At 36.6% G+C, this 13913-nt stretch overlaps 1 protein-coding gene across 2 annotated transcripts in view; it reads right to left on the minus strand.

Annotated features, from left to right (window-relative positions):
* Positions 1–13913, minus strand: part of ATG2B (autophagy related 2B) — an 84176-nt gene that overhangs the window by 57307 nt on the left and 12956 nt on the right. For both annotated transcript variants that reach the window (XM_015144460.3, XM_001101467.5), the window contains exons 2-6: positions 9674–9836; positions 7719–7871; positions 7146–7248; positions 5740–5902; positions 4190–4369 (exon numbers count right to left, since the gene is read on the minus strand). In XM_015144460.3, the coding sequence (XP_014999946.1) occupies positions 4190–4369; positions 5740–5902; positions 7146–7248; positions 7719–7871; positions 9674–9836 (762 nt within the window). The remainder of the gene's footprint in view (positions 1–4189; positions 4370–5739; positions 5903–7145; positions 7249–7718; positions 7872–9673; positions 9837–13913) is intronic.

Below are 13913 nucleotides of genomic sequence, written 5' to 3' on the forward strand. Positions count from 1 at the left end.
ATTTGCGGAGATACTTCAATCCTCTGAAAAATCGTTTTATGTATATTGACATGTACTTAGTGGCTTCCTCTTCCATGTCCCCATAGCAATTTCCATACCCCTTACTGTATCTTCTACCAAGGTAGATTGTATTCCACTCATCTTTGCATCTGTCCCAAGAACTTGGACAGGTAAGTGGCTGGCATACGGTAGTCACTTGAACATCTACAACTAGGGAGATCAGTACATAAACAAATGAATAAATCCTGGTATCTTCTTAATTAAAACAACGTTTTATACAGATTATATAGAAAATTTGTTTTCAAGGTGTGAAAATAATGCTTGACAAATACATTTTTAGCTAAGTAAATGCAAATTTCCTGGTTCTCCATAAGACTGATCAATATGATTCCCTAAGACATAAATACAGTTGTATTCATACAGTGTCTTTATACAGTGTCAAAGCTATGAGAAGGAGAACCCTCATATGCTGTTGGTGGGAATGTAAATTAGTACAACCACTATCGAGAACAGTATGAAGGTTCCTCAGAAAACTAAAAATATGTTTTTGTATGCTTTGTCAAAGATCAGTTAGTTGTACACATTTGGTTTTATTTCTGGGTTCTCTATTCTGTTCCATTGGACTAAGTGCCTATTTTAATACCAGCACCATGCTGTTTTGCTAACTACAGCCTTGTAGTATAATTTAAAGTCCAGTAATGTGATAACTCCAGATTTGTTCTTTTTGTTTAGTATTGTTTCGGCTGTGTGGGCTCTTCTCTGGTTCCATATGAATTTTAGGGTTGTTTTTTCTAGTTCTGTGAAAAATGACGGTATTTTGAATTACACTGAATACGTGGATTGTTGTGGGTAGTATGGTCATTTTCACAATATGCATTATTTCCATCCATGAGCATGGGATGTGTTTCCATTTGTTTGTGTCATCTATTCTTTCAGCAGTGTTTTGTAGTTTTCCTTGTAGAGAGATTTCAGCTCCTTGGTTAAATATATGCCTAGGTATTTTATTTTATTTATTTATTTATTTTGCAGCTGTTGTAAAGGGGACTGAGTTCTTGATTTGATTCTTAGCTCGGTCATTGTTGCTGTATAGCACTGCCACTGATTCGTGTACATTGATTTTGTAACCTGGGAGTTTACTGAATTCATTGATCAGATCTAAGAGCCTTTTGGATGAATCTTCAGGGTTGTCTAGGTATATGATCGCAGCATCAGTGAACAGCTATAGTCAGACTTCCTCTTTTCCAATTTGGATGTCCTTTATTTCTTTCTCTTGCCTGACTGCTCTGGCTAGGACTTCCAGTACTGTGTTGAATAGAAGTGGTGAGAGTGGGCATCCTTGTCTTGTTTCAGTTCTTAGGGGGAATGCTTTCAACTTTTCCCCATTCAGTATGATGTTGGTTGTAGGTTTGTTATATATGTCTTTTATTACTTTGAGGTAAGTCCCTTCTATGCCTATTTTGTTGAGGGTTTTTATCATAGAGGGATGCTGAATTTCATCAAATGCAAAACAATAAATTGTTTAAAAGACCCCCTATTCAATAAATGATGCTGGGAAAACTGGCAAGCCACATGTAGAAGAATGAACCTGGATCCTCATCTCTCACCCTATACAAAAGTCAACTCAAGATGGACCAAAGATGTAAACCTAAGACTTGAAACCATAAAAATTCTAGAAGAAAACACTGGAAAAACTCTTCTGGACATTGGCTTAGACAAAAAATTCATGACTAAGACCCCAAAAATGAATGCAACAAAAACAAAAATAAATGGGACCTGATTAAATTAAAAAGCTTCTGCACAGCAAAAGAAATAATCGGCAGACTACACAGACAACCTACAGAGTAGGAGAAAATATATGTAAACTATGTGTCCCGCAAAGGACTAATATCCAGAATCTACAAGGAGTTCAAACAAATCAGCAAGAAAAAATTATCCCATCCAAAAGCTGGCAAGGGACATGATTATATATTTCTCAAAGAAGATACTTGAACAGCCAACAACCATGAAAAAATGCTCAACATCACTAATCATCAGGAAAATGCAAATTAAAAACACAATGAGATACCACCTTACTCCTGCAAGAACGGCCATAATTTAAAAGTCAAAAAACAATAGATGTTGGGATGGATGTCATAAAAAAGGAACACTGTTACACTGCTGGTAGGAATGTAAACTAGTACAACTACTATGGAAAGCGGTATGGAAATACCTTAAAGAACTAAAAGTAGATCTACCATTCCAGCCAGCAATTCCACAGTGTGTGTGTGTGCGTTGTGTGCACGCGTATACACATATATACACATATATACACTATATATACACACCACGTACATATATACACAATATATATACACACCACTTACATATACACACCACATATATATATATATACACCACACACAAATATATGTGTACATATATGTATACACATACACACACACAGTGAAATACTACTCAGCCATAAAAAGAAACAAAATAATGTCTTTTGCAGCAACTTGGATGGAACTGGAGGCCATTATGATAAGTTAAGGAACTCAGGAAAGGAAAATCAAACACCATATGTTCTCACTTACAAGTGGGAGCTAAGTTATGAGAATGCAAAAACATACAGAGGAATATAATTGACTGTGGGGACTCAGGAGGAGGGGAGTTTAGGAGAGAGGTGAGGGATAACAGACAACATATTGAGTATACTGTACACTACTCAGGTGACAAGTACACTAAAATCTCAGAATTTACCACTAAAGAACTCACCTATGTAACCAAAACCATCTGTATCCCAAAAACTATTGAAATTTTTGAAAAAAGAAAACAAAGGGACAACAACAACAAAAACTAAAAATAGAACTTCCATATGATTCAGCAATTCCACATTAGGTATATACCCGCAAGAAAGGAAAGCAATATACCAAAGAGATATCTGCACTGCCATGTTTACAGCACACTATTCACATAGTGTGATGTGTGTCAATATAGCCAAAATATGGACTCATTCTAAATATCCATCAACAGATGAATGCATAAAGAAAATGTGGTATATATGCACAATGGAATATTATTTAGCCATAAAAAATAATGGAGTCCTGTCATTTGTAACCACATGAATGGAACTAGAAGCCATTACGTTAAGTGATGTAAGTCAAGCACAAAGAGACAACGCATATTCTCACTCATAGGCAGGAGCTAAAAAAAGGGGATCTCATGAATATTCAGAGTAGACTGATGGTTACCAGAGGCTGGGAACAGTGGGGAAATGAAGGGAAAAAGAATATAAATATACTGATTATCACTTAACTTACACTTAAAAATAGTAAAGGTTCCCGGTGAGGTGGTTCATGCCTATAATCCCAACACTTTGGGAAGCTGAGCAAGAAGGACTGCTTCAGCCCAGAAGTTCGAGATCAGCCTCGGCAACATAGCGAGACCCTGTCTCTACAAAAAACATAATACAAAATTTAGCCAGGCATGGTGGCATGTGCCTGTAGCCCCAGCCACTTGCGAGGCTGAGGCGGGAGGGTTGTTTGAGCCCAGGAGGCTGAGGCTGCAGTGAGCCAAGATCTTGTCACTGCACTCCAGCCTGGGCAACAGAGGGAAACCCCATCTCAAAAAGAAAAAGTAGAGATGATATATAATATAGGTTTATTTTGTGTCAAAACTTTTTAAAGCTATGAGACACAATGGGAAAAGTCTCTCTTTTCACAAATATTATACAACTATATAAAAATGGTCATTCTGTTCAAAATAGATGGGTAGATATTTTTACATATATATAATTTTAAAACATCTTCTACAGAATTCCTGCTCGCCAAATCTCTTTTCCTTTAAACTTAATTTTATGACAATAGAAAGAATTTTTTTAATAAATTCCTAGTCATCTGAACAAATGAAACTATGCCTAATACCAAAAAGAGAGGTTTCTCGGTTTCGAATTGTCGGAATAGGGGAGAGTGAGTGTAGAAGGCAGCTCTTTGTAACACCTGAGCTGCAACAGTAGGGCAAAGGCAGTCCTCACGTAAATTTTGTGACCTAGGATAGAAGCATCAACGGAGAGTAAAAATGCTAACTCAGTGACAGCGGTACACTAGAGACAGGATAATCTGCAGTGATCAATCAGTGAATCACTGCATAGAATAAAGAATACTTGTACTTTTATTTTGGTTTTACTATAGAAAGTGAAACAAACACTGACCTTAGCTCCAGGAAGTACTTCATTCTGTTTCAACGTGAGACTCAACTCCAACCTACCAATCAACCCTCCAATCTGCACTGGGTCAGAGGGTGCTATCTCTGGTAAATTTCTAGTTAACTGTGGGTGTGGCTCATAAACAATTTTGGGGTTCCAGCTAGGTGACAGCTTTGGCTCAGTTTCCTACAATAAAGTGACAAAAATAATTATTTAAAATATATAAATAAAATGAAACGTAAAATATAAATGTCAACTTAAGAAGAATAAAATATTAGACATGTAAAACTGTATGACATTACAATGGACAAACCAGTATCTTACAGCTAAAAGGAAACACAGTAATATGTTAGCAGTCCACTGGTAATAAAAGCAAATCATGAAAAAGGACTTCATGAAAAAAGGCACAGTATCTCTTCAAGTTACAGCGTAAGAAAACCTAATGGGCACTGTATAATTAAGAAAATCTGATTTGTAAAATAACATGAAAGGCAAATTATAGAGTGACTTATAAAAAGACTTTCCTCTCGGAAGGGATTTAACAGAGTTCCTTAATTATAAAGCTTTTTAAAGACATGATTTGTAGAATAAAGTTTCATCAATACAGTCACTATGTAAGGTAAATTTGAACACTGCTTAATTTCCAGTTTTTATTGGAAAAAAAAATAGATGTTAATATAGGCTAAACATCTCTAAACCAAAAACTCAAAATCCAAAATGCTCCAAAATCCAAAAGTTTTTGAATGCCAACATGAAACTACCACAAGGTCAGGAAAATACACCAGACCTCACATGATGAGTTGCAGTCAAATATTTGTTTCATGCACAAAATTATTGAAAATATTTTATAAAATTATCTTCAGGTTATGTGTATAAGGCATATATGAAACATAAATGGGTCACATGTGGTGGCTCATGCCTGTAATCCCAGCACTTTGGGAGGCCAAGGCAGGTGGTCAGGGGTTCGAGACCAGCCTGGCCAACGTGGCAAAACCCCGTCTCTACTAAAAATACAAAAATTAGCCGGGCATGGTAGCACGTGCCTGTAATCCCAGCTACTCAGGAGGCTGAGATAGAAGAATCCCTTGAACCCAGGAGGCGAAGGCTGCAGTGAGCCGAGATTGCGCCACTGCACACCAGCCTGGGCGACAGGAGACTCTCTCCAAACAAAAAAAAAAACATAAATGAGTTTTGTATTTAGACTTGGGTCCCATCCCCAAGATATCTCATTATATCTATAAAAATATTCAAAAATCTGAAACACAGTTCCAGCATTTTGAATAAGGGATACTCAACTTCAACACCATTTCCCCCCAACATACAGTACCCAACATTTCTCTTTCAGACTAATACACAGCACACTGGTAGGAATATAAATATTAGTATTTTCAAATCTCTGAAATACATATTACCATTACTGAATATTTGCATTAAATCTCAAGACAGAGACTCATTCAGACATATTATATATCCTAGCAAAATTTAATAGCCCCCATTTAAACCTTTCAAAAAATCTTTGATTATGGTTTTAGGGTTTTTTGTTTTGTTTTTCTTACCACTGGTGCAGTTGAACACACTGGGGAAGATTTTGCTGATGCAGAAAACTCATCCCAGAAGAGAGACACTCCAGAGAGCTGAAGTAACTTGTGAGCAAAAGCAGTGGGTTGATGCACATTAATTCCTGAGGATTCATCAGCAGTTTCATCACAGTATACAGTTCTGAAATTTTTTTAAAAAAGCATTCACAAAAAGCTCCCAGAAAAACCTATTTACAATAAGAAACGCACATAGCTTTTTTAAGTTAAAGGGTTTTTTCAAGTGTTAGCACTTTTTAGAATATGCCTATAATGTGGGTCAGTCTCACCGTGCTTTACTACCGTAAATATTTTCATGAAGAGGTCTTAACTCCAAAATGGTAACTTTATGAGGCTTAAATTGAGAGAAAAAAACTAACTCCCTAAAGTTAGTTTTAAGGAAAACAATTCCTGTACTCCCCCACAAAACATCTCTTGGTAACAGTGTGACAGCATTTGGCTCCAAGTCACAAAAGACATTTCTTGAATTCCTACATGTGACTAATTTTTAGTTTAAACAAAACACATAATGTGGTTCTAAATGCATGAGATTTTAGATTTTTAAAAATCTACTATTTAAGGCAATGGACCCTAATTCCAAAGATCTGCTAACAACAACTGTTTTACTAATAGGTGTTTTGTGAAAGACAGAAACCATAACACAGCTGCTTAAAATGCAGTAAAGACCCCCAGTAGATCCATGTACGAAGTGTCTCTGGTGCTCATGCAGTGTACGCGCTTCATCCTGCTCATTTCTGTTGGCAGTTCATACAGCATTAATACATGGGTGACCAGTTACTCCCTCAAATCAATGCTTAGGTATATGTATGTAAATTAACTTTGCTTTACAGCTACGTATAAGGGCTTCAAGTGGGCATACACAAAAAACTAAAACCCATGTATTTATACTTTTTAAGTAAATATTGAGCGTATTGACCTTAACATAATCCTTACAGGATCCTCAAAATAGTGGCCTTAGCCTTTCTCACTAAAGCAGCACTTAGATTAAGCACAGCAAAACAAAAATGTCTTTCATGTTAATGAAATATGGCTAAATATTGCATTGTTAATATGAAAAAACTGAAACTTTCCCACAGGAATGCCTTAAATTTAGTGGCACTCAAATGCTTATTATTCTGATTTGCTATTAACTAAAACAGAATAACTTGCTTTAAATTCAACATGGTATTAGACATAATTATACCACAACTGGCACTTTCAAGTTTTCAATAATGGAATTAGAATTAAAACACAACTTGAAGAGCAGCACTATACTCTGAAATTATGCAATATTTTCATATCATTACCTCTAATCTCCAAAACCTCCCTGAAAATGTAATGTAAGAGTTACAATAGGGTCATTTATTTTCAGACATAAGAATTCTTACCTTTCTATTCGAATTTCAAGTGCAGTTCCAGTTTTGGAATTTTCTGGCACATGTTCAATTCTCAAAACAGTATCTATAAAAGTGACTTTTACTCTTCTTAGTACTAAAGTAAACAAGTAATTGTCAACATAAGAGACCACATATATACTAAATAAAAACCTCCAAATAAATAAATAAAGTTTGATAAGAACTTTTGTTTACAAAATAAAGAAGCTGAATTTCTTTCCATTAAAATCCTTAAATCCTGAGTTTTATGATAAATATTTTGCCTTACTGAGCATTTAACCATGTTACATCTCAACAGATGCTTGGGACAATGACTAACACTATTTGTTGTATTCTAATCCATTCACTATGCAAGCGTAATAAATGGAGAAACTAAGGTACAAAAAAAAAAAACCACACAATTAAATGGAATATTTAAAATACCTCCATTCTAAAGTTCTGAAGTGGGAACAGTCATTCTTTTAAAAATCCATTCCAATGGATTTGCCTTATACAAAGCTTATTACACGAAGGCACGAAACTACCAAATCAAATCTAAATTTTTTAAAATTCTCCGTAACACCAAACCTGTTTCAATGGTTTCAGCAAACTTTTCAAGTCCTTCAAAAGGCTGGGATCCTTCTCCTTGTTCATCTGTTAGTTTCTGGCTAAGACATTCTTTTGCCAATTGCATACTGCTGGTCATAAAACTTGACCAATACATAGGCTCAGAACCAGTTGCTGTGGAAAATATAAATTAATCCTAAATAATTTCTCAGAGTTATAACAATGCCAGTTCTTAAAATAACACATTTCAAATAGATAAATTCTTAATCCTTTAAGAGATTTTTAATATCATGGTATTACCCAGGTAAACAATATTCTAGAAAGTACTCTTGAGATTTAAGTATCACCTTATAATAACCAAGAAGAAAAAAAAAATCACAGAAAAAAGTCCAGAGAATGTGCTCTCATAACATGTTATATTTTACCAAATATCAATTCATGTATTCATTCAACAAATACTTAATGGGTATTCTACAGATGCATGGAACTGTTCTAAATATTATAAGCAGGGGTTGACAAACTTTTTCTGTAAAGGGTCAGACAGTAAATATTTTCTATTTTGTGGACCACATGGTCTATATCACAACTTCTCAACTCTCATATCAGAGCACAAAACAGCCATTAAAGTAAATAAACAAATAAGCATGGCTGTGTTCCAATAAAACTTTATTAACAAAAACAGATGACAGGATCAATTTGGCCTACAGGTTACAGTTTGCTAACCCTGCTGTAGAAAGTAGAAAAAATAATAGTAAATTCTGCCCTCAGAGAACCTGCTGTATAAAGAAATAAGATACAATTAATAGACAACTATTGAATGTCAACAGAAAACATTATGAAAGCTAAAAGAAGAGATTAATTCTTTAGTTAATTCTTCCCTTCTAGCTGAGAAAATTAACAGGAAATGTGGCAGAAGTAGCAGATGATACAGGCTTTGGAAATTAGTATAAATGTAGATAAAATAAAAGAGCATCCTTGGAGGAGGAAGCGTATGAGATGTGAAAAATCATTTCCAGATCTTCCCTCATGAGAAAATTCTCCCCACACCTCCCTACATTATTCAAAGCAAAGTGACAGAGATCGCAAGAATTATTGCCTTCCAAAATGGAATTTAAAAGACTTTCTAATGGAATGTTTTAAAGAGAAAAATATTTGAAAGTTTGCCTTCCCATAGAAAAATATTATATCCACTAATCATGGCTAAAAGATAGAATACTCTTGTAAATTAAATGCCAGATTACTAAAGATGATTTCCATGCATGCAATATCAGTTTTCAAAATACAGAATTTCACTTTAACTCTACTAAATATAATTTAAACTTTCATGTTTTGGGCAGCACTTGGGATTATAATTCTATCATTGCATACCAACATATCTGTCACCTAGATTGTCAATTCTATCTAATTCTATCATGTTTTTCTATATTTATAAGTAGCTATTCTGCTATAAAGAAGAGCATTCCTTCTCCCTGTCCACCTTACGTACTTATTTATCTGTATCAGTATCGTCCTAGAGATTTTTTTATTTCATGTGTTACAAACCATTACTGTCATCATTCTTTGTAATACTCAAATTTCCCCAAATTTGGCCAATGGAAGCCCCTTGACAACCAATCCTGTGTCCCTTTAACATTTCTCCATCAATCTTTGAACATTCTTCCTTGCTTTCTGGCACAATAATTTTGAATCTTTAAAACCCAAGTCTCATTTTAGATAACTGGTAACAAATAATTAAATAAACCAAATAATCTGTATACTAAAGTTTCTGTGAATAATCAGGGAAAGAAACAACTCTAAATGTGTAAACATGTACATTATACAAAGAGCCAAGTCATAATGTATTATCAATGGAAAATTTCACAAATACAAAGCAAAATAATAAATTAAATACTAAATTTAATGTAATCAGGCTACTTTCCCAGTCTCTGAAGAATAAAAATAGAAACACACAAAACAGAAACATACAACACACCAACCTGGGCGAGGTCTAGGCCGGAAGACCATTTCTAATCCTCTCACTTCTAGTGCACAATTATCCTGCAGCAAAGAGCCCCATGGAACTGACAGGGAAATTGACTGAATGAATCCTTCAGTGACTTCTAAGGGTGCATCTGCTGACTCCAAGATCTCATTGAGACACTAAGGAGAAAAAAACAGGTTCATTTTGAATCACAAGAACAAGAACACAAAGTTGTGAACTTATTCAAAGGCGTCAAATATGCCCCCATATGTGTTAGGCACTAGGTATAAAGAAAGCAGAGACTTCCACAAGTACAGGTAATGAAAGCAAAAATGGACAAGTGGGATCACACCAAGTTAAAAAGCTTCCCACAGCAAAGGACACAATTAACAAAGTGAAGGGACAACTTGCAGAATGGCAGAAAATATTTGCAAACTCTGTATCTGACATGAGATTACTAATCAGAATATATAAGGAGCTCAAACAACTCTACAGGAAAAAAAATCTAATAATCCTACTAAGAAATGGGCAAACTATTTGAATAGACATTCCTCAAAAGAAGTCTACATGCCATTTGTAGACATACAAATGGCAAACAGGAATGTGAAAAGGTGTTTATTGATCATCAGAGAAACACAAATCGAAACTACAATGAGGGCCGGGCACGGTGGCTCAAGCCTGTAATCCCAGCACTTTGGGAGGCCCAGGCGGGCGGATCATGAGGTCAGGAGATCGAGACCATCCTGGCTAACACGGTGAAACCCTGTCTCTACTAAAAAATACAAAAAAACTAGCCGGGCGAGGTGGCGGGCGCCTGTAGTCCCAGCTACTCGGGAGGCTGAGGCAGGAGAATGGCGTGAACCCGGGAGGCAGAGCTTGCAGTGAGCCGAGACCCGGCCACTGCACTCCAACCTGGGCGACAGAGCGAGACTCCATCTCAAAAAAAAACAAAAAAAAACTACAATGAGATATCATCTCACCCCAGTTAAAATGGCTTCTATCCAAAAGACAGGCAATAACAAATACTAGAGAGAATGTGGAGCAAAGGCAACCCTCATACACTGTTGGTAGAATTGTAAATTATTACAACCACTATGGAGAACAATTTGGAGGTTCCTCAAAAAAACTAAACATAGAACTACTATATGATTCGGCAATCCCACTGCTAGGTATAGCCCCCAAAAAAGGAAATCAGTTTATTGAAGAGATATCCACACTCCCATGTTTATTGCAGCAATATTCACAATAGCCAAGATTTGGAAGCAACCTAAGTGTCCATTAACAGATTAACAGATAAAGAAAATGTGGTACATACACACAATGGAGTACAATTCAGCCATAAAAATGAATGAGATCCTGTCATTTGCAACAACCTGAATGGAACTAGATGTCATTATGTTATATGAAATAAGCCAGGCACAGAAAAACAAACTTTGCATGTTCTCACTTACCTATGGAAGCTAAAAATTAAAACAATTGAACTCACAGCAATAGAGAGTAGAAGGACGGTTACCAGAGGCTGGGAAGGGTAGCAGGGTGGGGGGATGGTTAATGGGTACAAAAATATAGTTAAAATGAATAAGCCCAAGGGCCAGGCATGGTGGCTCACACTTATAATCCAGCACTTTGGGAGGCCGAGGCGGGCGGATCACCTGAGGTCAGGAGTTCGAGACCAGCCTGGCCAACATGGTGCAACCTCATCTCTACTAAAATTACAAAAATTAGACAGGCATGGTAGGACGTGCCTGTAATTCCAGGCACTTGGGAGGCTGAAACAGAAGAATCACTTGGACCCAGGAGGCGGAGGCTACAGTGAGCAGACATCACACCACTGCACTCCAGCCTGGGTGACAGGCGACTCCATCTCAAAAAAAAAAAAAAAAGAAAGAAAACAAAAATGAATGACTGAATAAGATCTAGTAATTAATAGCACAACAAGGTGGCTACAGTCTATAATTTATTGTACATTTTTAAATAACTAAAAGAGCACAATTGAATTATATGTAATGCAAAGGATAAATGCTTGAGGTGAGGCATACCCCTTTTACCCTGATGTAATTATTAGGCATTGTATGCCTGTGTCAAAATATCTCATGTACCCCATTTATATATACACCTACTATGTACCCACAAAAATTAAAAGTTAAAAATTAAAAAGAAAGCAGAGACCAAGATAAAGATGATCCCGATCCTCACTAAGCTTACAAGATAGTATACTATGAAAGAGACAAGTAATTAAAGTGTGATGATTACATACAGAGGAAATACACTGTGCTATTTGAACACATAATAGAACCTAACCTGCAGATTCAAGGCAGCCCACCTGAAGGAGTGCTATTTTAAGCTGGGACCAGAGGACTGGAAGGAGTTAATCAGGCAAAATGGTCCAGGCAAAAACAAAGCATGTGGAAGGATTCAAAGAAAGCAGAAGTCAAGGAAATACACGCACATATATTTGATACACCACAGTATTTGAAAAAGAAAAGTTGCTTTAGGCTTTAGTGTGTCAGGGCGAAGACCCTGAGACAAGACTATGTAGATAAGGAAGAGTAGGATCCAAAGAGCCTTGTAATGCATGTTAAAGAGTCTGAAATTTATCTCAAGGGTGATGTGAAGCCATTGAAGGGCTTTAAGCAAGGATGCCATGATTAGATTAAAACTTTGAGTGGGCCTCTTCAGCTGCCATGTACAGCATGAAGTGAAGATGCCAGCAGGAAGGTTGTTATGAGTAATAGAAGCTAGAGAGGTTGTTTTGGCACAGATAGCAACACTGAGGACAGTCAGAAGTGGATAAACTTTTGTAACATATTTAGGAAGCAGAATAATTAATTGGCATCATGAGGGATAAAGGAAAGGAAGAATTATGAATGACACTTAGGAGGCTGGCTTGGGCAATTGCTTAGACAGAGGTGTCATTTACTGAGATACAGAAACACAGGGAAGCAGGTTAGAGGGAAGATGAGAAGTTCAGTTCCAAAGTACACATTTAAGAAGACATCTAGGTACAGGTGCTAAGGACGAAGCTGGAGCTTCCTCCAGCTAGAGCTCAGGAGAGCCATCCGGGCTGGAGATACAAATTAACATTACAAACACACAGGATGGGTCAGGTATGGTGGCTCAAGCCTTTAACTCCAACACTGGGAAGCTGAGGTGGGAGGATCTTGAGCTGAGCAGTTTGAGACCAGCCTGGGCAACACGTCAAAACCCTGTCTCTACAAGAAATACAAAAATTAACTAGGCATAGTGGTGCATGCCTGTAATCCCAGTTACTCGAGAAGCCAAGGTGGGAGGAATGCTTAAGCCCAGGAGGCAGAGGTTATAGTGAGCCAAGACTGTGCCCCTACACTCCAGCCTGAGCAACTTAGTAAGACCCTGTCTCAAAAAAATAATAAAATAATAAACAAATGAGTAACTGAAGCCACAGCATGAGGAGAGAAATGTTTGGGAACTTTTATAGAGTAAAATGAGAGGAGGCTTAAGACAGAACTCATAGACACCAATATTTAAGAAAAGGGTTTTGAAAGAGAAGCATGCAGAAGAAACTAGAAAAAAAGCAGAGAGGTAGAAGGAAAATTGAAAGAGGTTCATGTCCCAGAAAATCGTGGAAAAACAACATGACAGAGAAAAGTGGTCAAGCTCAACAAAAGCTAACAAGAAGTCAAAGATTTTTAAATGCCTACTAGACTCAAGTGATATTTAAAGTACTGGTGATCCCATTAAAACCAATTTCAGTGGCATCGTGGGGCAAACCAGATTACAACAGGAGACAGACAGAATGAACGTAAATGCAATTTTTTAAAGACAACTTACTTTTCAAATTAAAATAACAAATATTTATTAAATGCCAGCTTATATGTAAAGTGCTTCCTGCATGGTATATTGCATAGGGTAGTATTACAATTCTTTGTCGTATTACACCCCAGTGTTGAATAGTGAGACTTGGATCAGCTTGTTTTATTTTTGGAGATTACTACTTTAAAAGGCTTTCTTCATGCTGACATTTGTTTAATCCTAAAGACTTTCCCAGTAGTACATGGGCATGGATGGTTTTAAGGTATAAACATCCAGACATATTCTTTCCTAAAACCGACTGAGCAGACTACAGACAGTGGTGGCATTACGCTGGGTCTCCTGTCCCACAGTTCCTTGTACAATCTTCCTTCTCCCACTTAGCCAAAAAAGCCGTATATTTCTCCCTTCAGAAATTCTCCCTTATGTACTGTCTAAGGTATAAAAACCTCCAGACAGGGCCAGCA

This window comes from Macaca mulatta, chromosome 7 (genome assembly GCF_049350105.2).
Source record: "Macaca mulatta isolate MMU2019108-1 chromosome 7, T2T-MMU8v2.0, whole genome shotgun sequence".
Classification (NCBI taxonomy): domain Eukaryota; kingdom Metazoa; phylum Chordata; class Mammalia; order Primates; family Cercopithecidae; genus Macaca; species Macaca mulatta.